Genomic DNA, 26,528 nt, shown 5'->3' with positions numbered 1-26,528 from the left:
TATATATAGGTTGAGCCTGAATGGGGAGGAGGTCAAGAAAGGTTGAAGGAGAAGAGAAACTGTGGGTCATAAGGGGCACAGGAAGCTGTGATGCCGTCACTGGCTGCTAGAAGAAGTCATGGCCGAGGTGTGGAAGCAGCAACAATGGTGAATTTGACGCCCGTATAAAGCAGAGAACAAGAATGATGCTGTGGAGGTAAAGATTGGCGATTTTAGACTGTTAGTGACATCTATGAGGAGGAATGGAGAGATTGAAACAGGCTGGTTGAATAAAGGAAGGGCAATAGCATTTGGTTACATAAAGAAAATAGTCAAGGAGCTGTGGATTTAGAGGGTGGCTTACATTACCGTTGCATAACTGTTGTGTATGTGCAAAGTTAGAAGTGATGCATAGAAGGGTTTACTGCCACTAAGAGTAAAAATCAAAGCTACACAAGCGTCAATTCTGTTAACTGTGATCATTATATCTACTACGTTTTTTCACCAAGTCCGTTCAAAGCATAGCAAAATAGGTAGTCAATAATGAAATAATATCTTATTCAACAAGTCAAGATAGAAATCATAAATGATCAAAGAAATAGCTAGCGTACAAACTACTTAAACAGTATAAAAAGTGAAAAAGTCGATGATACTTAACTATTTGGGATTGCTAATAGAAAGGGTAAACCTCCGTTGAAACAAAAACTATTAATGCAACTAATTTTATATTCGTAAGTCTTCCTTCATCCATTATGATAAAAGGGGCACCACCAACATCCACAATATTGATGGAAGATTCACTGTAGATCCTAATGAACATTTTCAAAATTTTGGAAAGCATCTTATTGTCATCTTAATGAACAATGGTTGTTAAGGGGAGTTAGAGTTAAATGGCATTTTTATTTAGGAATAGTTTTCTACTTGATTTTTTTTTTCAATGATGACTATTTCTATAAATAAGGCTCAAAGTCTTATTATTCAATAAGTTGAAAATGGAATAAAGAAAGGATTTTCTTTTGGCTTCTCTCAAGGGATTCATTCTCTGTTCTAGGATTTTCTTCTTCTTTTTTGCTTCTCTTCTTCATGTCTCCTTTTGAAGCATTGTGTTCATCCATCCAATTTTTTCAATCCTTTTTTTTTTATCTTCCTGGTTCTTCCCTTATACCTTATTATTCCCCTTCTATTAAAAAAATGAAAATAAAAAACACCACAGTTCTTCATTATAGTTGTCCGCTCTTAGTCAATTTGGTTTCAAAGCCAAAGTACTTGAATCCAAGAGTTTTTAGTGTATTAAAACTCCACAACAGTCAATAATCTTGAACCGTTCCTTCTGCCACTCTTAATTTTTACCTCTCTCGAGCTCTTTTCTTTCTATTTGTTGTTACCTTCTGCATCCTACTCCACTACTTCGACTATTGATTCCTCTTCCTAAACTGCTTTACTCCCTCTTTGGATCTCTCTCTTTCCCTCTAATTCTCTCTCCCATGTCTCCGACCTCTTTGTTCTTATGGTATGCACTACCCCATCATCAACATGGAGAACTTTTAGTTTGTTATGTTTAACCTCATCATTCTTTTGTGCTTCACTGGGAAGCTCAACAAGGTCTTATTGGAGATTTAAGCTCACCACACAAACTTCCATCTTGACACCAAGAAGCTCATTTTTTTTTCCTTTGTCTAGAGAAAGTATGTCTTCCATCAAAGGGCGAAAGATCATTTTGGAGTTGAGGTAGTGATAGAAGGATGCCTTTATTCCTTTGATAAGTGCCCACAACCCCTCAAATTCCCTTTTTTCGATGTCTTTCTCCTCTCAGAATGTTTTTCAAACAACATTGATGATCTCGACCCAATTCATCACATTGCTCGTTGTGTTACTCTGCTTTACTTGCATTGCAACAACATCTCCCATGACCCCACTCACTTGCAAATGATGATCCGCATCCCTCTCGATAAACAACTTCTTCTCATAGTTTTCTCACTTATTTGCATGCAAATTGCCCACATAAGTGCAAATCGACCATGTGGCATGTTTTACTCACCCACATGAATGTTTCCATTCACAAGTTTGAATTTCTTGCAGCTAAACTTGTAAATCTTGAATTCTTTGCTCACTCGCATCTACATAACTCAATCAACACTAGTGTCATGCAACCCCAATTTAGTCCTATATCAAGTGATTTGTACACAAAACAATTCCCATGACTTGCCCCATTGCCCACTCCTACTTGCAGCCTCATGTCTCACAATCTCCCATAATTACATATCATATAAATCTCACTCTATGATTTTTAATGCATGCAATTCTTTGGGCTAAAAAATCCCGAGTGATCTTTGTCAAACATTCAAATAATTTTGAGTCAATTTGTCTAAACACGAATTGGATAACAAATACCTAATTTTTTTTTTCTCTAACAAGGACTTCATGATCTGATTTGAGATTTCTCATAGGCACAACTATAGTTAATTACTCACTCAACTTTGATAGAACTTTTGATTGAAGCTAGTCCATAGGCTTTGTAAGATTTGCATTTAGCTCCAATATATTGGATTAGCGAAAGAAAATATTTATCTTTGTTGACTCATATCAGATGGTTGTGTAGGAATGATGATAAATTTAATCAAGATTTGATTGTTCTATTTCTTGGATTCTCGTTGACAATGATGTACTTAGAGAATAATCTATTCAAACAAAATCAAAAGCAAATAAGTTTTTTTTTTATTCTTAGAAAACAAATATATTTTATTAATTTTCTTTTTATTTTTAATTTCAAAAATAAAAACTTCAACTAGAGATTTATCACCCGAAAAATTCTTTCGCTAAGATTACAAAAAGAAAGCCAAAGAAAATTTTAACAAAAATAATCAAAAGCAAACCAGAGTACTGAAAATAAATTGTCATAAACTAAAGTACGTAAACCGGATATTTAGTGGTTCGATCGAAATCGATCTATGTCTACTCTCCAAAGGTCCTCATCTTTCGGTATATTCATTGAGTTAGGCTGTGTTAGCAACCTACTAGGCGGAGAAGCCCTTACAGACTATGAATAATAATAAAGAATGATTGGGATTATTGATGCAAAATTAATATTTCTAGTAGATTATCCAAATCTATTGAAAGTTTGGGTATACTCAGTCCCTCCCAAGTTAATCTCGCTCTTAATTGAACGCTCACCTAAAGGGGAAAAAATAATTTTGATAGTGTATGTAGATAATTCTATATTTTTCAGTTGACTTTAAAGAAGAGTTAACCCAATTAAGAATTTGTGGTAAAAGGTGTGGACAATCTGAAATTCTTTCTTGACATGTAAGTTGCACAATCAAAACAAATTTTTATTTTCCAAATTTATGTATTATTCATCTACTTTATGAGATGAGAATGCTTTGATGTAAGTCCACAGAAACTCTAATGGACCTGGCAAAAAAATTTTATCGGCACTAACAGAAGGCTAGTTGATAAAGGTAGTTTATCAAACCTTTGTTAACAAACTCATTTATCTTTCTCTCCCGTCTTGATATTTGGTTTCATATGAGTGTTTTAAGTAAATATATGAACAACTCAATTGAATGTCATACGGAAGATGCTAACCGCATTTTAAGTGTTGCTATAGAAAAAATCATCTAACAAGGAAATCAAAATTTGCATAAATATTGATTGAGTTGGAGACGAATTGATGAGGACATCCGACCATGGAGAGTCTACCAGAGAAGGGACCGATGATCTACGGCCACGATCGCACTACTTTATTTTTGAGTTATCATTTGTATTAGGTTTATTATTATTTATTTATTATATGCGTGTTTGATTTATTATCGCAGCTTTTCCATTTTTACCCTCACTTGAGGGAGTAGTTGTTTTTGACCCTTAGGGGCACTTTTGTCTTTCATCTTGCTATTGTATTTTGGCTATTTAAAGCCCCTCGTCTCCCTGTTGAGGGGATGATGAATATTATGATTAAATTTCCTGCTCTTGTGTCTTGGAGAGTTGAGAGCTATTGTGAACATTGAAGTCTCTAAGTGAGGGCAATGTACTACCCATCAGTCACAGGAAGCACCCGGGCTCGTGGTCCATCTCCTCCACCATTGTCCCTCCTTTCTCCTAGCTGTCGGCCCTCCCTCTTCCTCCTAATCGCCATCCCATCACCCACCTCCCCTCCTAGCCGCTGGCCCAAAGCCCCTTCCCCTTCCTCCTAACCGCTGGCCTCCACCTCTCCTCACTCCCAGCTGCCAGCCCAAAGCCCCTCCCTCCTCCTAGCCGCCGGCCACAAGGATCCCTACCCTCCTCATAGTCGCCGACCTAAACCTAAACCCTATTCCCCTTCCTAGCTGCCGTCCCTAAACCCTAATCCCCTCTTAGCTGCGGGCCACATCTCCCTTTGCCTCCAAATTTCAAATCCCTAATTGATTACTTTCCATATGTGATGCATCTTAAATTAGAAAGGTTTTAATTTCATATTTTAATTCAATTAGAATTTGAAATTCTTTTCTAAAATAAGATAAGTTATATTAGGGAAGTCCCTCCAATCAAGGCCTTTTAAATTCAAATTTAATTTAGAGAGACAATTGCATTAAAGCCTCTTTCTCCATTTAGATTGGCTTTGATTAGTAATCTATCTCAATCCCTTAATTCCCTCCCACATCCCCTCCCCACTCCCATACACCTCTCCCCCCTCTCTCTCTCCCTCTTTCCCTCTTTGCTCCCTCCAATTAACTCTCCCCTCATTCAATCCCTTCCAAATTAATTTCATATTTTCTATTTGCTGGAATTAATTTCAGATTTCTGATTGTTGTTTCCCCTACCATACATCCACAAAATCTAAAATTACATGTTATGCTTCCTCCTTCCTTTGAATGGCTGATCTGGAGCTTGATCATGGCTTCATATTCGACGACCAAGTGTTCATTGACATCCATCGATCTCCTTTCTTCGACATTGACCTAGAGAATGATCTCTCCATTGAAGATTACGTGGAACGAATCCTTTTCTCCCTCGCCATCGCTATCGATCAACGACAACCTCCCATTCATTGGCAACTTCCAAATCCTGACAAAGGTGAACTCTCTTCCGAATTTTATTTCTTCCAAGTCCCTCTCAATTGTTGCATCTCAAAGATCTTGCAAGCTTTCTTCGCTTAACCAGTTATTAAGAGTGAGAGTGAAGGATCTTAAATAGTGACTATTTTAAATATTAATTAAGGAATTTCTTTCGAAAACCCCACATTAAGCAAAATCTGATTTGATTGGTTATTTTGTGCTCTAAATCTTTATCATGTATTCTATTGCTTTAACTAAATCATTATTTTAGTGTTTTCATTCATCGTTTAAGTCATTGGAAGTGACTAATTTCTCTTCTCTTTCAAAAGCGTATAATTTTAAAGGTAAAACATCAACAAACACATTTAGTCCTACATCACGAATCCGATTAACGATCCACCTATATTTATTATACTTATTTATGGGGAAACCTAGTTAAATGGAGAAGTCAACAATAATATTTGGTTCAATAAGCATTGTTAAAGTTGAATTTAAGGCACTAGTACTTGGTACTGCTAAGAATTATGCTTAAAAAGATTGTTAAAAGAATTAAATTATTGAGTAAAAGAATCTCTGAAATTGTATTGTGATAAACCCAATCTATCATAAGTATTGCAAAAAATCCACTTGATCTTGACCAAGACTAGCACATTGAGATATATTTACATTTCATCTCAGGAAAAGTTGAATATGGGCTGGGTGAACTAAACTATGTTGCAAGAAATTCTCAAACAACAAATATTCTTACTATGGCTACCCAAAATGAGTTTTGATGATTGAATCAAATCATTAAGTTGTGCAGATCAACATATACAACTCGAACTTGATGGGACGTGTTGAAATAATATTGAATTTGTGGCTAACATTTTATTATTTACAATAATCTAGTAATCCGTGGACAACATTTTTTTATTTACAAAAGCACATGAATAGCAAGCAACATTCCATTTCAAGGAAATTTCATGAGGAAGAAAATTAATCTTTGTTGCTCCCTTTTTCTTTCTATTTATATTGTGTAGTTACTTGTAGATTCTATAATTAAAGGTTGATTTTTAGATCCGGTCCTTTTTTAAATAGTTATTTTTCCACCTATTTATGTACCGTTTTTTAATCCTTTTTTAAAACCCAAAATAAGGGAATAAAATTCAATCAGAATTTTTTTTTCTATTATCCTCTCTTCTCATTTTTATATTCAAGAGTAGTGCACATTTTTTTTTTCTTTTGCAAGAAAGAGAGCGCTAAGCCCATTACATTAATCAGCAAAGGAAATTCTTTTCAATGATGTTTCTTTATAAAATCTCTTTGATGGATCGGTTTTGAACAGGTTTCAATTGACTGGTTAATTTGTATTATATGGTGTGTTCTTAATGGCCGTTTATATTGGCTGCTGTTCCTTCTTTTCATTATTTGCTCCTAATTAAATTTCATTATATAGTTTGGTTTGCGCAGCTGTTATTGGTGTTCTTGTAGTTTACTGCTCCTGTAGATTATTATGTTGCTCTATTGTGGTTTCTTCTGTGACGTTGTTTTAGTTTCTATACTGTTAGCTCTCTTATTGCAGCTTTTAGGTTCTATGCATAGAAAGCCTGATTCTGCTCATCTGATTTGCCCTTGATTCTTGCTTTTTTGTGTGGTTTGTTGATGCCTTTCTGAACGTCGTTGTAATAGTTTGTATACTTCTTCTGAGTCTTCATCTGCGGCAACATTCTTGACCTGCTTCTCAAATTCTGCTACCATGCTCATTGAATCCCCTTCCACCTGCTGCAACCTCCTAGAACTTCCTATATGGTTCTGCTAAATGATCAAAATAGCCCCTATATTCAATGTTTAAAATTGCGTATTCGGGTATTGAGGCGTTTTTCATTCGTGAGGCGAGGCGTAAGTCTCAAGGCGTTTTGAGGCGTTAAGCCTCAAAATCAAAAGATTGCGTAAACATAAAATGACAAATTTTTTATATAGTAATGAGTGAATAATATAAAACATAAAAAAAGCATAATATATGAAGTGAAATCAAAATATCCCAATAATAAGACAACATGAAATATAGTTCAACTCAAAATTCTATCTTTCCCAAATCCCAGTATTCTTTTCATTAACATATAATTCCAATTTCCAAAAATAAATAGCAATGACATATCACATAAGAACTCATAAGTCATCAGCACTGTCATCACTAAGGGGTTCTTCATTTGAATCTGCATTATGATGAACTGCTCTCTCCCCTTCCTCCTCTCCTATAGAGCCCAATGTCGGGCATTTACTTCAAGATTTATGTAAGTTTTAATATGTATAGCTTGAGGCGTAAGCCTCGTGCCAGTGAGGCAAGGCAGGCCTCAAGGCGAGCCTCAACCAAGTTGAGGCGCAAGCCTCATAAACTCTAGGCGTAAGCATCGAGGCATTTTTTACTGGAATTGCGCAAAGGCGGGCCTCAAGGCGAGCCTCATATTGCGCAATTTTAAACCATGCCTATATTTTTTAGGCGTGCTCATTTTCACTCCATACTTTTTCAAATGTTCAATTTAGTCTCTCAACTCACCAAATTTTGAACTAATTTGTTCTGTCATCAACTTTGACAATTTTTTGGATGGAAATTAGCGGAGGGAAGCTTTTCATGTGTGTATTTTGGACTTTTTAGGGTCAATTTTATTAGTTTGAGCTGGTATTAAGTAGTGAGATTGACCCTAAAAAGTCAAAAATATTCTAATGAAAAGTCAAAAATGATCTAATGAAAAGTTTTTCTCCACCAATTTTTGCCTTAAGAAATGGTAAAATTGACGGTAGGACCAATTAAATTGAATACCTAAAAATGATAAAATTTTGTTCAAATTTGGTAAGTTGAAGAATTAAATTGAACACCTGAAAATGTTTGGAATGAATCTAAAAAATCTAATGACCATTTTGGTCATTTACTCATTATTCTATATTTGTCAAATGTATTCCTCTGTTTTGTTCAAAATCTTGTTGTTACGTTCATATATTGACTAAAAGCAGCAATTTCATCTAGGTTTACATATATTCTAGTGGGAGTAGAGAGGCTCAGAGGCTTGTCTTCGGACATTCAGAACATGGGGACTTGAGAAAGTATTTATGCGGATTTTTTGACACGACAGTTGGGTAGGTTTTCGGTTTGATCGCATTCCTTACGTATGCCTACGGATATATTTCTCCTCGCAAAGTTTGTTGCTATTTTCTTAGATAGTCTTTTTCTTTTCTTTTTTGAGGCTGAAGGGTTTTCTATGATTTTTGTTCTTTTATCTCTAGAAACAAACGAGAATCAAGGAGTTATTTTGAGATATCACAGTCTGTTGGAGTAGATGCACCATCACAAATCTTATTTGTTACAGATGTTTACCAAGAAGCTATTGCTGCAAAGGCTGCAGGTAGATTTATTTTTAATTTCTTTAATGAAGTTTCTGAAATTTTGATATTATATTTTTGCTTACACATATGAAACATGGATACAGTTACAATGATATATATATACAATACAATGCAGCTAGATTGTTAAAAAAACCTATATGGATGCAATTATAGTATGGAATGTGTTTTCGTGTGTATATGTATGAAGCCATGTAACTATATAGTTATTAAAGTATCTTTTTTTTAATCAAAGGAAGAGGAATATTACTAGCTCCTTCACTAGATTGAAATGCAGTGAATACAGATGACTAAGGTGGTCAAATCATTGAGGAACTTATAATCTGGAAATATAACATTTTAAAATGAGGGTCGGTGATATCCAATGCTCCCAGGGAGTGAATCAGGTGGACTAAGAGCTTATGCGGGCTGCCTTATCCCACCCATGCTTTATGTCATATTTTTACCATGTCCAGGACGTATCATCGTGATTTTATTTTATTTTTCTACCGCATGGAAAATTTGACAAGTATTGGTAGGTTTATATGTTAGTTTTGTGTGGAATCTGATTATGTCGATCAATTGAGTTATACTGCTGCCCAGACCTCAATTCCATTGATCGAGCTCGTTGGGAGGTTACAGGGGGTCCTCCTACATGGGTTTTGGATGCTTTGCACACCTTTTTTTTTGTCGTACAACCACACAACATTGTGGCGCTGTGTATCCGAGCACTGCTGCGCTACATAATTTGCTTAGAGACAAACATAGGGCAGGGTGCTCCGGTGCTTCCATGGAGCATTTCGGCGCTTCAGAACCCAACGCTACGATGCTGTCAAACAGATTGTAGACAGAGTGTCGAGCATCGTGACGCTGTGAGGCGGGCTGATAGTTTTCTTACTCATTTTTCTTGAAGGGTTGTGTTCCTTGGTAGTTTAAATGTGTTTCTCTATGTTTTGTGTGTATGAGAATGGTGCAAGGGTGAAGAGGACGAAGAGAGAGCGAGAGAGAAGAAATGTTTGTACTATTTCTCCCAAAATTTCACAATAAATTTCTTGTTGTGGTGTGGCTCCGTCGTTTTTTAGATGAGTGTAAAGGGAATGCGTGAGATTATTTTTTTATAGTTGGTTTGAAGTAAACTGAATGCAATGTAAAGTTTAAAGAGTATGGTGGTTGGTGGCCGACAATTGCAGTGTTGATTAGTGGTTGGTCACTAGAGGCTAGTGGTGGCAATGATGGGCGATTTTGGGTGACGACGGGTAGTGGTTGATGGTGGTCACATGCGACAAGGGTTGTTGAAGACGAGCAGTTGGTGGTGGCTAGAAGGCGGGTCCCCGGCGGCAAGTGGCAGCGGTCGTGGCCGACGGTAAGAGTGTTAAAATGGGCTTTTAGGTCGAGTTCAAGTTCAAACTGAAACTGACCCGCCCTAGACTGCTCCAACAGGAACCCGACCCGATTACACAAATGAGTCAGAAATATGAACCCGAACATGACCCGCCCCAAATCCGGGTCAACACGACCTGACATGCGAATCTAGGAGAGCACAGAGCACGGGTCGAGCGCGACTGGGTAGGAATAGGATGTGACCATGCAGGTTGGAGTCTGGACACAGCCACGTGGGCTGGAGTGGACGCAGTGCAGTCACGTGAGTCATTTTTAGGTTGGCGGGTTGACCTGAACTCACTTTGATTTTTCAAACAGGTCGGGTATTAGAACCAAAACCCAACCAGTTTTTGTTAAACAGGTCGACCCGATACTAGATTTTTCAGGTCGGGTCATAAGTTGACACCTTTGACTGAAGGTGGTTGTGGTGGTAGCGGTGGTGGGTGGTGGCCGGGTCGGTAGCAGGCTATGGCCAGTGGTGGCCAGTAGGCGGGTTGCGGCGGCAGATGGAGACAAAGGTAGCTTGGTTTCAGTTAAAAAGATTTTCGCTCAAAATTGGGCGAGTTTGCTTTTCCTTAAAAATAAACTAGAATACTTTACATTTCATTCTTTTTTCATACAACCAAACAACAAAAGGAATTTTTTACACTCACTTTAGTTCCAACCAAACAACCCCTTAATAAATATAAAAACTCTCTCTCTCTCTCTCTCTCTCTCTCTCTCCCTCTATCACACACACATGACACATACATATAATATTACATAAATAAATAATAATAATAATAATTATTATTATTATTGTTATATTTATTGTTATTCAGGTCGGGTCATAAGTTTACACCCCTAGTCGATGGTGGTGGTGGTGGGTAGTCGGCGACAAGCTGTGGCCAGCAGGCAGGTCGCGGCTGCAGGTGGCGATAAAAGGCAGCTTGGTTTCTGTGAAAAAAATTTCGCTCAAAATTGGACGAGTTTGCTTTACCTTAAAAATAAACTAGAATACTTTACATTTTATTTACTTTACATTGCATTCTTTTTTTATACAACCAAACAACAAAAGGAATACTTTACACCACTTTACTTCCAACCAATCAACCCCATAATAAATATAAAATACTCTCTCTCTCCCTCTATCACACACACATGATACATACATATAATCATACATAAATCATAATAATAATAATTATCATTATTTTGAGTAAATATATGTATATATTTTTAATGTTTATTCAAAATATATTACACATGCATATTACTCCCATACGCATATATATGGTCATAGATTGATTTTGTACATTTGCATATATATATATATATATATATATATAGGTATAAATATTATCCATATGCTATCTTAGTAAATTTATATAGGTTTACATGCGATATTTATATTACATACAGTAAAGCATATTCTTATATCTTAATAATTATCATCATTCCCAACTATTTAGAATATATATATATATTCTATGCAATTACATGTGGTAATCTGATGCGGATAGCTAGATTGAGAAAGCCAATAGAGGAGAACACCAGAACTAGAAGAACATGACTGGATTCAATATTAGAATACCAATATCCAAACAAACTTAAAAAACAAACAAAAGTCAAACAAACGAAACAAAATTAAAATTAAAAAACACTGCCCTCAGAACAACTGGCTAGCGGTTTCCTCACATGCAACGAAAAAAGTAGGCAGTATAAGATAAGAGCTTAAGGGCTTGCAAACCAAGGGTCCACCACAGCTACAAGGTTCAATATCCACCAAAACTTCTTCGGCAAATGTCACCAAATCAGCCAACAAACAACTCCAATAGCTCAAGAAGAAAGATACAAGTGGAGTGGAACTCGTGGAGAGAAGAAAGGGGTTAGAAGCCCAAGACGAAATAGTAGGGAGGAAGAGAGAAATTGAACAAGCTCTCGAGCTTTTCCAAGAAAGAAGAAACCCTCATGTTTTGTAAGAAACTTTGCTCAAATATTCAACAACCTTTTATGCTTCAAAACACTTCTAATTTATAAGAGAAAAGGGGACAGCCAAATAGCCAATCCACCTCCAACCGAATCATTCAGGTAAGGGGAAATAGAAGGCTAGCATTTAATCTTGAAACAACACCCGAACAGCCACCCAAAAAATCGAGAAAAGGCAGTCAAGGGGAAGGAATGGATGGCCAGGGGAACCGGGACGGACAGCCAGGGGCATTGGAATAGGCAGCCAGGGGAACCGGAACAGACAACCAAAAAGGTGAAGGAACCAGCCACGGGAAATAGCATCAGGAGGAAAAAATTGAGGGGTCACAGAGAAGGGAAAAAGACAAAATTCCACTCCACATAATGAGCTTACAAGAGGAATATCTTTTCATAATAATGAGCTAAATATCAGCTCAAGCATTTATGAGCTAGATCAAAACAGCTCCTAAAAACCACAACCCAAAATTGAGTAGCCAAGGCCCAACCCGAGAAGCAACCAGCAGCTTAAAAACCAAAGAACCCAAGCAGCTAGCACACCCAAAGCTTGCCAAGCCCAAGCTCTATCTACTCATGATCATTGGATGCTCTCCATCATAGGATAGTATTAAAAACAAAAAAAACAAAAAAAAACTATGGCATTCAAATTACAATAAAAAACTAAAATAAACTGAAATTTGCATGCATCATAATCCCTCTCCCTAAATTTATAGGTATATATTATATTTATTTATTTTTGAAGAGTTTGTATCTATACTCATAAATTATTTTCTCTCATTTAATTTTGCGCAGAAGTTTTTGTGCAACACATGCGATAACACCTTGGTTCGTAGTTCTGCCTAAGGGCAGTAGCATGGACCTTCTCTTTGAATTACAGACCGGGTTAACTAACCTCTCCGCTCTGACACTTAATCTGCATAGCATGCATTGAGGCATATTAATAGTTTATAAAAATAGAGGTGAAAGAATCTCTTAATTTTCTTATCCATGCCCCTAGGGATAGAATAGTGATGTTAAAGTAAGTCTTGAATCTAGGAGATTCAAAAAACAGAAAAGATAATAATTTTAATCAAAATAAGAAGGATCTTAATTTAATTTTTACTAAACAAGAATTTTATCCCCCCACTTCTTTACATGAAAAATAATTCCCTCATTTTTCACTCCCCTTTATGCTGGAGAATAGATGATTCCTAACTTTTCCAGAAGTATTTTAAAACTTGATCTAGGAAACTACTTTGTTAATTGTTAGTATATCCGGTACTAGCTGCTTTATAGGTGCATTGTTCATGCAAATAACCCCGCCCTTATTTTTTTTTTTTAATAATTATCCACTTCAACATGTTATGTTCAATTATGATAATATAATTTTTTTTGCAGTGTTGATTCTGGCTTCATTTCATGTTTATTTGGCAAGTTTTATGCTGGTTGTCGACTACTTAACGCAACCTTTCACTTTTCTCATCCAGGATTTGGGAACTGGCAATGACAGTGTTAAGAAAGATTAGAGAGAGTAGCCTTAGATAGTTTGGTCACATAAAATGGTGGCCTTTTGATGACCCGGTGGGGAAAATAAATGTATTAGATTTGGCTTATGTTAAGAAAGATAAAGGTAGGCCTAAAGAGACTTGGCTAGAAAAGATTAAAAATGACATTTCTTTATTAGATTTAAATGAGAATTTGACCCTTAACTGGACATAATAGAGAAAAAAAGATTCATGTAGCCGACCCCACGTAGTAGGATAAATACTTGATATTGTTGTTGTTGTTGTTGTTGATTCTCGGCTTGTCGTGGCGGAATAAGTTGTTTAGATACATTTTATGCTTTCAATTCTTCCAGATTACTTCATAATTTTCTTCAGCAGTGCTCTAAATTCAGCCACTGTATTATTAAGGGCAACCACATCTCTCCATAAAAAAATCAAAATTTTCATTGCTATATTTAGATTTATTGTGTTTACTTATGATACATCACTAAAAATCATCTTGATTAGGCACGAATCTTGAGGCATATTCTACTCGGCAACTTTCAAAATTAAATATGGGACCATCTAAACTCTAATTTCAGCAAACTTATAGTCAAATTGAACGTCTTAGTGAAACGAACCCAACAATACTAAAATTGGTCCAATCCGAACCCAAATGAGCTTGAATCAAGGCATCAAAGCATATTTGGAAGGTTCAAAGCTTTAATTGGATATGACCAAATGATCTCTAAATATGACATGCTTATAGTTGAATCGAGCAACTCAACGAAATGAATCTAACGAGCCCAAGATCGCTTAATTCTGACTTCATTAATGCACTTAAATGCTTGACAAATGCTCTATGATCGAAGGAATCAATATGGGTTGTTGGATGGAATACTATGAATTTGCCCCATATCGTATTCATATTTACGGGACATGTAACCTTTAAAATCTATAAATTGACCCCCACTTTTTACATGAAGAGGACTTTTTGGGGACTTGAGCTTTTGGAGGCTTAGATCATGGGCTAGAAACTTTAGAGAGCTCTGAGGCTTGAAGTATCTAGAAACTCCACTCACCACCGCCAACGAACCCTCACAACTCGGCCACAATTGCCGTACCTCTGCCCGATCGTTGTCGTCGGACCTCCATCTGGCCACAACTATAGGGTTTACCTCCAACTACCGTCGCCTGCTGACTACAATCCCTCCGACCATCGTTGCCCGTCAATTATTGTCCCTCCAACCAGCGTCGCCTGCTGACTACGATCATTTCGATTACCGTCTCCCGCCGACTACGGTCCCTACGACCACCATCTCCCGCCGACTACTGTCCCTCCGACTACCATTGCCTGCCGATTATGGCCCCTCCGACCTGCATAGCCTATCGACTACGACTCCTCCAACTGTCGTCGCCTGTCGACTATGGCCCCACCAATTGCCGTTGCTAGTCGACTATGGTCCCTCCAACCTCCGTCGCTTGACTACCATCCTACTAAACAAACGAAAAGGCCAACATCCTCTTGAGTACAGTTCTCATGTCATGAGATTCTTCCAACTCCTAAAAAATAATGTGCGACTGCAGTTCTTCCGACCTCCATTCAACTATGTAATGTTCTCAATATGATGTATATATGGAGCCAACGCCTTTGCTTGAGGAAGGGCATCATTTATAATCAACAACAAGCACTAGTGGATTTATTTTAATTGGGTCAGACCTTGTGATCTTTTTCTTTTTCAGGGTTTTTCACGTTAAAATTTTGGTGTCACTTATGACTATTGCACATCTCTCTCTCTCACATCTTTCTATGTACTGGATCTTTGTATAGAGCTAAGATGCTAAACTCTATGTCTCTCTATCGCCGCAAATATTTGAGGATGCAACAACTTATATATACCACGAAGTGCAAGTCAATGCACATGTCATGTTATTATTATTATTATTTTGTTTGTTTGTTAAGGGAATATAAGCTGCTCCTGCAGTTTTCGCATTTACTGTCCACCACTCTACTTAATCTGCGCCTTTCAATCTCTGCCACTGATTTAATCGTAGCCATTGATTTATAGCAATATCTGCAACTGTAGTGATTTGGTTTCCTAGCTCTTAATATATGTATATATTCTATTACATTAAGAAAATGTGAAGAGAAATTGTTCTGCGTTCTCTGCAAATTCATTTCTTTTTTTTTTCTTCCAGCTTGTGAATTCTGATTGCTGCTGCTGTATTGCATTTATTTAAAAAAAAAAAAAATTATTTCGAACTACTCTGCAGGTCTCGATGTCATCATTTCCATTCGTCCTGGAAACGCACCACTCCCAGATTATCATGGATTTCAGACTATTACATCCTTCGCAGAAATATGATCAAATTGAATTGGAGTAATATTTTCTGAAGACTATTCGCGTTTTTTAGACAATATATACGAAAAATATATATATTATGCGGAGGTGTGACAATAAATGGATTAATTATTAGTGTGGACGTCGAACGTCGTTCGGAGATCAAGTAGAATGCGCCATGCCACTCCTGTGCTCGATACAGCTCGATACCGCTCGGTATCACGGCTCGTACTGCTCGGTACCGCTGATGCTGTATATTCTGATTGGTCTCCGGACAAAGTTCTGCATCCGGTCTCTGAACAATATAATATAATTTCTCCGATAAAGGAGGCTTTCTGTAACTCATCACTTGTTTTGTTGATCTTGTGGTCATCAAAGGACTTTCGTGTAGAGCATATTTCTTGCTCCTTGCAGAATATAAGCGGCAGTGAAAGTTAAAATTTGAGAAAAGGATTTCAATGTTTCTCTATTTTCTATTTTTGCAATCAATTGGTTATTAATTTACTTTGGATGGAAATATATATTATATCAACATGTCTTTGACACGCGCCTTTATTTCTCAATATATCATAGATTTATCTTTCAACTATCTATACCATTACCTATTCCATTCATAATTTTAACAGTTAAAATGAGCAATAACTTTGTAAAAGCCCATCATTAAAAAAAAATCTACCTATTAAGCTCCTTAATAATAATTACTATTTATTTTTCTTCTATTTTATTCATTTTAACTAAAAATTATCAATTTTTTTATTCATAATCTAACAATTTCATATGTAAAATATAATTTTAATTTTATACTTGATCTATCAATATTTTCTCATCCAGGTTTTAGTTTATAATGGTTTATTTAATAACTTTGCTATTAAGGAGGGAGAAATATATATGTATAATGTAGCCAAGCAAAAAGATAGTAGTAGCAAGGATTTGATTTTAGTGAAGTGCACTAAGGATGAAGATCAAAAAATGCTTTTATTAGAAGAGCATTTTCCACAAAGGTGGATGAAATATTTTGTTAATTTTTTAATGAAGATTATGAGAATGCGATTGAATTTAGCGATCTTAACAAGTTAAATGAAAATAAAGATTTTTGTTTTTTATCGGTGTATTATTAAAATTGAAGATAAAGAGGTTTTATAGAAAATGAAGTGAGGAAAAATTGTTGAACCTTATTATATTCTAATATAAGTATAAAAATGCTTAGGAGATGAAGGAATTTTTTGGCTTACTAAAATTTTTAATATTATTTTTAAGACAAAAAATGCCACATGAGTGGAAAATGAATGTCTTAATTCGTGTTTTTAAGAATAAAGGTGATGAACAAAATTATGCAAATTATAGAGGAATTAAGTTAATGTGTCACACTTTAAAACTATGGGAGAGAGTTACTGAGCATAGTTTGCGGTGTGATATTAAATTTTCTCAAAGTCAATTTGCATTCATGCGGAGAGGTCTATTATGGTAGCTATACATTTATTGAGAGATTAGATAGAGAAGTATATAGATAATAAGGAGGATCTATATATGATATTTATTTATTTAGAGAAAGCATATGATAAAGTTTTAGAGAAGTGCTATGGAGAGTTCTAGAAAGAAAGAGGTTAATAATGCTTATATTCAAGTCATTAAGGATATGTATGCAGGAGTTGTTACTTGTGTTCAAACACAAGGTGGTTTGACCAAGTATTTTACTATTTCATATGGATTACATCAAGGATCAGCCTTAAGCCCATATTTTTTTGCTTTAGTCATGGATGTTCTCACTAAGCATTTGTAGGAGATTGTACCTTGGTATTTGCTTTTTGTTGATGATATTCTTCTTGCTGATAAGATTAGAGAGGGGGTTAAAGGTAAACTTGAATTATGGAGGTCATCTTTAGAGTTTAAATGCTTTCGTTTGAGTAGATCTAAAATTTAGTATATATAATGTAATTTTAGTAATAGTAGATCCAGCTGGGGGATTGTGCCTTAGGGTGATCAAGTCATTAATAAGAGTACACATTTTAGATTTCTTGGGTTTATTTTTTAGAGTGATGATAAAATAGATGGGGATATTATTAGTGAAATTCATGTTGGATGGTTGAAGTGGAGGAATGCTCCAGGCTTGTTGTGTAATAGAAAACCCCCCCTCAAACTTAAGGAAAATTTCTATAAGTTGTTAGTTAGACCTGCAATGCTTTATGGTACAAAGTGTTGGCCATTAAAAGAGAAACATAATATTAAGTTAAGTGTTACAGAGATGAGGATGCTCAGGTAGATGAGTGGCTTTACTCTTTGAGACATGATACAAAATGAGCATATACGTGAAAAAGGTTGGAGTAGCTACAATGGAAGATAAGATTAGAGAGAGCCGCCTAAGATGAATTGGTCCCATAAAAAGATGGCCTTCCAATGACTCGGTTAGGAAAATAGATGCATTAAATTTGACTCATGTTAAGAAAGGTAGAGGTAGACCTAAAAAGATTTGGTTAGAAAATATTAGATCTGATTTTTCTTTATTAGATATAAATGAGAAGTTGACTCTGAATAAGGCACAATGGAGAAAAATGATTCATGTAGTCGACCCCACATAGCGGGATAAAGGCTTGTTGTTCTTGTTGTTGACAATAACAATAACAACATCAAGTCTTTATTCCACTACATGGGGTCAGCTACATTAATTTTTTTTCATTGTATATTGTTAATTTCTTGTATGATATGTATTAATTTCCTAAGGATTTGCATAAATCCCAAAATTATCAAAAAAATATAGTGTAATTAAATTATTATAATATCTATGCTATGGTGAGGATAATTTATGATTTGGACTTATAATGACTCCTAAAAACTTTATTAGTTTGGGTCAGCTATTATGTTCTAGCCCCACCTATTGTGTATAGGTGAGAGAGGTAAATGGAGGAACAAGGAGAAGTGAAGATATAAATAGGTATTGAGATATGTGCACTCTAGTTATGACATTTTATATGTTGACATTTCTATAATAAGGTTAAGAAATATTTCGAGTTATGTTTTAATGGACTTCAAAATTCTATATATATAAATTGAGTTTGATAACTAAGGAGGGTAAAGGAGGAGTCTACTAAGCTAGTTAAGCTTACTATATTCTTTTAATGTTTCAAGAAAAAGGTAAAAGTCATGTCGAGTAGAGCAAGTATGGAGGCAGGGTTTTGTGATCCAAATTGTTAAGGAATGATTTTCTAATCCAGCATTTAATTATTTGATGTAAAGACTTCTATGATTTGGATTATTATAATTATATTTTGGCAAAATTAAAGTTAACAACTGCTTTTCTGTTTTTGAAAAAAATTAGTAGCTTTGGTTATAATTATTGGGTGTTGAGTTTCTTTAATTGTAGGATTAAGAAAGTCCAATCCCTCCATTAGATTTTAGGGCATTATAGGAGGCCATATTAGATCAGTATTTGGAAGGATTGGGGAATTATAATTAGAGCCATAGGAAATGAATTGTACCAATATGGGAGGGGAGTTTGGATTCTCATATACCTTGTTGCCTGTTAGTTGTGTTGAATAATTGATTTATCTTGTATTATCTAGATTAAAGTGTTGTTATATTATGAACCCCCAAGAGTGGAAAGCAGCTAATGGCTCTAGTCAGGCTATAACAGTTCAAAAAACTTTGGTGGATATGACTTTTGATTCGATGATATATTTTATTGGGTTAGTGGCCCAACTAATGAGTGAGGCTTAGGGTATGATGGATGGAGTAAAGGGGGATGAGATGGATAAGCATCTACAACTATTTTTACGATTGAAGCCACCTCATTTTCAAGGTATTGTTGAGCCTCGGGTGGCAAAGGACTGGTTGATGAGAGTAAAAAATCATTTAATAATATGGAGTGCCCATTAGGAAGAAGGGTTTCATTAACAATATTTTGTTTATGGAGAAACAGAGCACTGGTAGATAGACTAACAGCGAGAGAGATTTTAGGGGATTTTAAATATATAAATCAAGTGGAAGGAATTTGCTAAGATTTTTAGGAGCTGGTTTGCACGCCGTATGCCAGGAAGTAGATGCAGAAGTCCTTTTTGAGGTTGGTATGAGGGAGCAAGTTAGTGATGCAGTATGAAATAGAGTTCTCAACTCTTGCATGGTATACTCTCTAGTTGGTCAACACTTTGGAGGAAAAGTGTTATTACTTCCTACATTGATTGAGGGATAGTTTGAGGCGTCCCCTAGTGCCATTTCATATCAGCGATTTTTCTAAGCTAGTGGAAAGACTAAGGGTAGTGGATAATGACTTGATATTCACCCAATATAGGTGGGGTGCCAACAGGAAGAGGTTTAGAGGAGAGCCCTCCATAAGTGTATTCAGTGGAAAAAGGTTCAAAAAAGAGGCTAGTGATTTTAGGAGAGGAGGATCGATAACATTTGGGAGTGTTGGGGGATTTCTATATGTTATTAGTGATTTAGTATGTGGTTTCTATAAGAGGTGGAATATATGTCAATGTTTTTTTATACATGGGCTAGTGCTTTATGGGTGGCCAGGTAGGTCAAAAGGTGGCTCAATGTCTAAAGAAAGCGCTATAGGGTAGACTTGAAGCATAAGGAAGTCATAGTTTGAGGCAGCAACTGGCCTCTTTTAGAGCTGTCAATGAGGCTTCATCGACCCGCAATGGAGGTGGATGTGAAGAGAGATCGTCTGGTGGATTAGCAGGAGGAGCTTAGTGGGAGCGCAAAAACCTCACTTGCATGTTCCTCCCATTGAGCTATATGGCTACACCGGAGTTCATTAAGTTTTAATTAATTATGGTGTATTCAAAGTATGAAGAGGAGCATGCAAGCCATTTGAGATTAACTTTAGAGACTTTTAGGTGATAAAAATTTACTGAATTCTCAAAGTGTTAATTTTGGTTGACTTCTGTGACATTTTTGGGGCACGTGGTGAGTAAGGAGGGGATTACTACAGATCCTTAGAAGGTGCATCTATTGTGAACTAGCAGAGGTCATCGTCTATGACTAAGGTCTATAGTTTTTGAAACATGGCAGGATATTGTAGAAAGTTTGTGAGAGGCTTTCACATATTGTTATCCCTTTAACAAGCTTGACTCAAAAGGTCATGCCATTTGTTTGGACACCAGATTGTGATGAGAGTTTCTAAAAACTAAAGGAGTATTTGGTATCAAAGCATGCATTAGCTATTTCATCGAGCATTGAAGTATTTCAGGTATATAGTGATACTTCATTGAATGGCTTGGGTTGTGTGTTGCAACATAACATAAATATGGTAGCTTATGCATCCAAGCGGCTGAAACTGCATAAAAGAATTATCTGACTCATGCTTTGGAGTTGGTAATGAATGCATTTGCATTGGAAATTAGGTGGCATTATCTATATGGTGTTAGATGTGAGATTTATACCTATCACCAGAGTTTGAAGTATATTTTTACTAAAAAAAAGTTGACTTTACAGTAGAGGTTGCTGTAGAATAAATATGGTTACTAATGCTTTGAGAAGGAAATTTATTGGAGTAGCAGCTTGCTTGCTTGCTTCAAAGTAGGTACTGATTAGAGAGATGGAAAGGATGTAATTAGAAGTGATATGCTCATCTGATGTACCTATTGCATTTATTTCTCAAATAATAGTCCAACCCTAATTGCAAGGCATAATTAGAAAAGTTTAGAAAATAGATGAAGAATATATGAGGTTGGTATATCTAATTCAATCTAGAAGAAGAGCTAAATTGTGGGTAGATGAGCAAGGGGTAATTTTCTATGGTAGTAGATTATAGGTCCCAGTAATGGTAATATGATGATAGAAATTATACGTGAAGCCAATATTTTGGATATACCTTTCATCATAGTAGTAACAAGATGCATAAAGCCCTGAAGTACATATATTAATGGCCTTGATTGAAGTAGGATGTATCAGAGTTTGATTTTAAATGTGATGCATGTCAAATGGTGAGTTGAAAATTAGAGACCCAATAGTTTATTATAGTTGTTGCCTATCCCAAAGTGAAAGTGAGAAGAGATCACTATAAATTTTGCTATAGGCTTTCCCAGGTATAGGCAAAGCTATCATGTAGTATGGGTGGTTATAGATCAATTAACAAAATCTACTTATTTTCTGCCAATGAGCCATATTGATTATGCTAATAAGCTGGCTCAATTATTTGTGAAAGAGTTTATCATACTACATAGAATCCCTAAGATTATTATTTTTGATCGAGATAACATATTCATCTCAAAATTGTGGAGAGGTGTTCATGAAGGTCTGGAGACGAAGTTGAATTTTAGTACGACCTTTCATTCATAGACAGAAGGAGTCATTCAGATTTTGAAAGATCTATTGAGGATTTGTATTTTGGACTTTGGTGGAAGCTATGAGGACCATATATCTCTAGTTGAGTTTACTTATAATAACAACTTCCAAATATGTATTAATATGACTTCTTATGAAGCTCTATATGGAAGAGGGTGCAAGACACCTTTTATCTTGGGTTGAAGTAGGAGAAAGAAAATTGATTGATCCTAAACTGGTGGATAATGCTAGTGAGAAGATCAGGATGATTAGAAGAATTTTAGAAGCAACTCAGGACATGCAAAGAAAATATATTGACCCTAAGCACAAGTCTGTAGAATTTCAGCTGGGGCCTCGGTGATATTTTGTATCTGAAAGTCAACCCAATGAAGGGTGTTAGCATATTTTGAAAAGATAACAAGATGAGCCCTCAGTATATTAGACTATTTGAGGCATTGAGAGGATTGAAAAATGTGCTTATAGGTTATTTCTGCCAGACCATATGTCTGACATCAATGATGTTTTTAATATATTTGTGTTGAGAAAATGGGTGGCAGAATTTGATCAGAGGGTTTCAAAAGCTGAAATAAAGTGTATCCCAATCTGACTTAGTGAGAAAACATGAGCATATTATGTATTTTGTTGTAAAGAAGTTAATGAACAAATAGATTTTGATTGTCAAGGTTCAATGAAAGCATCGATCAGAGCCGGAATCAACTTGGGAGAAAGAGTATGAGATGAGATAATTGCATCTTGACTTATTCTGATTGAGTTTTGATTATGTGTGCTTTATATTTGAAATGCCGAGGACAATATTTTTGTAAGGAGAGGAGAAAATAACATATGTCATCAAATCCAGGTAATGCTATGTAGCTATTCTTCAATTTCAAGTTAATTAATACTTATGAATCTTAAAATATTGAATGAAGTAAAAAGTAACCAATATTTGGGATTAAAAAGGTAAAAAATCCAAGTCAGAGTTTTTCTGTGGGCACCAAAACATAAGGTGATGCAACGCCTCAACATTAAACTCTCAGAAAATTTGACAAATAAATAGGTTTGAGCGAACACCACAGTGCCAGGAAGTGTCGTTGTCACACTTGGTCTTAGTTTAGCCTATTATGGGGGCTTTTAGAAGATTTTTCAGAGAGCTATGGCGCTAAGGCAATCAAGCACGGTGATGCTAGTTCAAAATGGTAGAAAATTTATTATTAAAATATCTTAAACCATCCTCTAAACTCACCCGCCACCTGGTCAGGCTTGCCGGAGAAGAGAGTAGGAGGAAAGGAAAAAAAAAAAGGAAAAGAGGGGGAATGAATTTGGAGACTAAGGTCCGAGATTTGTTCGTTGAGCTAGTTCAAGAAATTGTAGAGCTCCATGCGGACTTCTAAAATCTAGTTTTTGATTTTAATTTCAGTAAATTTATTAAGATGAAAAAGTGCACTATGTGTTATGTTACTAAGGGCCCCAAATATACTATTATGACACCATTTGCTAGATGCATATATGGGAGGGATTATGGCCCACTTGCTAGAAGTAGGTGTGAGAGGTTAATTAACACTACAAGTACTCTTCTAATCCCTTATGCTTAATGTAGAAGTGGGAAGAATTCTAGCCCCACCTACTGTGTATAGCTGTTGGAGGTAAATGAAGGTACAAAGAAAAGTGAAGATATAAACAAACATTATGACATGTACATTTTAGTCATCCATTTTGTATGTTAACATTTCAGCAATAAGACTGAGAAATCTTCTGAGTTATGTTTTAGTGGACTCCAAAATTCTATATGAATTCTGGCGGGAAGTGAACGTGAAAATGAAATGCAAGTGAGTCTATGAAAGTGAGTGTTTAATACGACTTCTCGAGATTTCAATGGAAGTGATTATGTGATTATAAAAATAAGTGTTGACCCCGAAATCAAGTATACATATTGGAATTTTTTAAATTCCTATTTTGCTTATGCTTTATATATTATGAAATCCCTCCCTTATGTTTTTCTTTGATTAATTACTTTTAGTATATATATATATATATATATTATATATATATATATATATAATAAACTGAATTTGATAACTAAGAAGGGTTTAGGAGGAATCCACTAAGCTAGTTAAATTTACTTGCCCTTTTAATGTTTATGAAAAAGGTAAAGGTATTGCCGAGTATATCAAGTATAGAGGCAGGATTTAGTAGGTGTGTCAAAATAAATTTTCGGTTAGGGTTTGGGTCATACCCGAAATTAACCCGCTCTTAACGTTTGACCCAAACTCAACATGTTTGTCCAACCAGGTTAAGAATTTAGACCCGAACCCAACCCGACACAATTAGACATGTTAACCCGGTTGAATGCAATGGGCTAGTTCGCGTGGGTGGGTGAGGGCTAGCGTACGCGATGAGCGCGAGCGGTTGATAGGTATAATAGGTTACGATCTTGTTTGCAGGTTTACTTGAACCTGACTCGATGTTTCAATCGGGTCAAAAAAAAAACCTTAGCCCTACCCGTTTGTTAAATGGGTGACTCGGGTCAGGTTTTCGGATCAGATTTGGGTTGGGTTTCGGTTCAGATCCACAGGTTTTTGGGTCGTGCCACATAATGACACCCTTAGGTTTTGAAATCCAAATTGCTAAAGTGTGCTTTTGTAATATAACATTTAATTATTTGAAATACAGACTTATATGATTTAGATCATTTTAATTATATTTTTGTGAAATGAAAGTTGACTATTGCTTTTATGCTTTCGAAAAAATTTAGCAACTATGGTTATAATTATTGGGTGATGAGTTTCTTTAATTATAGAATTAAGAAAGTCCAATTCTTCCATTAGATTCTAGGGTGTTACAAGACATATGTGAATTTTTTGAGCTTGTAATTCAAACTATGATAAAATCCTAAGTTATTGCGTTTCTTTTTCAAATGTGGAGGAATGAGTTTTATTTGGTCAGGTTACAATAGGATTATCTGCAAGCATGCATGCACAGGAAGAGAAGGGGAGTTTACAGGCGGAGTGGAGGACATTGCTGAGGAAAATATCATAGACTGAATACATGTTGAAGAATGCATCACACAAACAACAACATATGAAGAAAAAGAAGAATTTTCAAGACTAATAGTTTGTGACAGAGGATGAACAATGTTAGTTGAAAAAGGTTACGAGGGGACCCGCTAATGAGTGTGATGGGAAGAGGAGTTTTTGATCTAATTGAAGGACATTACTTGGGAAAGGCATAGTGGGCTATTGTCAAGTTGGGAAAGGAATCATATAAGCAGTGATATGTGAAGGAGAAGAGATATTTGCGAGATTGGTCGCATTGCACGTCAAGATTCAAAGTTTTTCCTTCGAGCTTCATTTCTCCGCATTTGAACTAAAAGAGTCCACAAACTTTGAATTAAAATTCAAATTGATTTTTAATCAAATTTAAATGACTTAGAGTCTAATAAATAATCTACAAATATAAGAGAGAGAAATAGAAATGTCATCTTAAACTAACTTCAATATATATTTCTAAAAAAGAATACTTTTGACCAACTACTATTATCACAAGACATATAAAGTCAGCTGCTCCAAATTTTAACATCATTTAGGTCGAAGTCTACCCAGTCTAAACCCAAACCTTTCACATGATAGGCTTAATATCAATACAAACTTTATAATTGGTACCATATCAATATAAGAAGTTCTAAATTAATATTTACTTTTTAATTTTAAATTTTAATATTCTGAACACTTATTGAACCGGACAGCCGGGTTATTTGCAAAGCCGATTCCTCTCATCGACATAACAGCAGAGCCATTGGGCCGCCCGGCGCCGCGCAAGAAAGTGAGTAGGATATGGGGAAGAAGGGGAAGAAGCCCGGGAGAGGGAAGGAGAAGACGGAGAGGAAGACCGCCAAGTCCGAGGGGAAGAGAATCCGAAGGGAGAGCAAGAAGGTCTCGGAAGAGGACGACATTGATGCTATCCTTGTAATATCCCACACGTGCGTCCATGTATTTATCTCTAGTTTACTTTCTCGTAACCAAATTTGATCTTTCTCTGAGGCAGAGGAATATTCAGAAGGAGGAGGCCAAGAAGAAGGAGGTTCATGTGGAGGAGAATGTCCCTGCCCCTTCCCCTCGATCCAATTGCACGGTATGTGTGGAAATGCTTCTAGGGTTGTGGAGTCTTACTCGGTGAACTTATATGTTATAAAAGAATCATTTTTCCACCGAGTTGGGCTGATGTTTGAATTTGAAGACTGTAACTAAGAGCAAAGGAATCCCTTAATATTTCAAATACAAAACAGAAAAGAAAAGAGAAAAAACTTCTATTTTAAATAAATTAGTGAGCCTGATAGATGAAGGTTAGTAGTAAAATTTCAACTTTTGATTTTTGGGGTGTTTGTTTATTTCCTTAAAAAAATATAATTGCACTCAGAGTAATCTCTTAATTAAAATTGGACTTATTCCATTAAGATTAGGTGAAGAGTATTTGTTTTGCAACGTATCTAATGGTTTCCCTGTAATGTAGTTGTCCATAAATCCAGTAAAGGAGACGGAGTTGATTCTATATGGTGGAGAATTCTACAATGGGAACAAGGTATTGTTTGGTGTTATGTAATTAGTGGTTAATATCTGCTTTATTGTTATTTTTGGAATCTTTTAGTACAATTTTTCTTTTGTTATCATTCCTATCACTACCTTTTTTTTTTGTTATATTACGAGGTCTTAGCTCTGATTATTATTATTTATTTTGCAAGGCTTATGGCAATG

At 35.8% G+C, this 26,528-nt stretch overlaps 2 protein-coding genes across 3 annotated transcripts in view; both read left to right on the top strand.

The window, feature by feature from the left end:
- The window catches only part of LOC110105767 (probable bifunctional methylthioribulose-1-phosphate dehydratase/enolase-phosphatase E1 1), a 35,100-nt gene extending 19,118 nt beyond the window's left edge, over nucleotides 1-15,982 (top strand). Inside the window, exons 10-12 of the mRNA XM_020835396.2 lie at nucleotides 8,014-8,123; nucleotides 8,271-8,389; nucleotides 15,449-15,982. Of these exons, the coding sequence (XP_020691055.1) occupies nucleotides 8,014-8,123; nucleotides 8,271-8,389; nucleotides 15,449-15,540 (321 nt within the window). The 3' untranslated portion in view covers nucleotides 15,541-15,982. The remainder of the gene's footprint in view (nucleotides 1-8,013; nucleotides 8,124-8,270; nucleotides 8,390-15,448) is intronic.
- A 9,547-nt stretch (nucleotides 15,983-25,529) lies between these two features.
- Nucleotides 25,530-26,528, top strand: part of LOC110105765 (kelch domain-containing protein 4) — a 59,673-nt gene continuing 58,674 nt past the window's right edge. Inside the window, exons 1-3 of one of the 2 annotated variants that reach the window (XM_020835391.2) lie at nucleotides 25,530-25,742; nucleotides 25,822-25,908; nucleotides 26,287-26,355. In XM_020835391.2, coding sequence (XP_020691050.1) covers nucleotides 25,611-25,742; nucleotides 25,822-25,908; nucleotides 26,287-26,355 — 288 coding nt within the window. In that variant the 5' untranslated portion in view covers nucleotides 25,530-25,610. Of the gene's footprint in view, nucleotides 25,743-25,821; nucleotides 25,909-26,286; nucleotides 26,356-26,528 lie in introns of those variants that run through there. The other variant, XM_020835393.2, reaches the window with a different exon arrangement.

The sequence above is a fragment of the Dendrobium catenatum genome, unplaced genomic scaffold, assembly GCF_001605985.2.
Source record: "Dendrobium catenatum unplaced genomic scaffold, ASM160598v2 fragScaff_scaffold_1342, whole genome shotgun sequence".
In the NCBI taxonomy this organism is placed as follows: Eukaryota; Viridiplantae; Streptophyta; class Magnoliopsida; order Asparagales; family Orchidaceae; genus Dendrobium; species Dendrobium catenatum.
The sequence above is the reverse complement of the archived record's forward strand: the minus strand, read 5'-3'. Positions and strand labels throughout refer to the sequence as shown.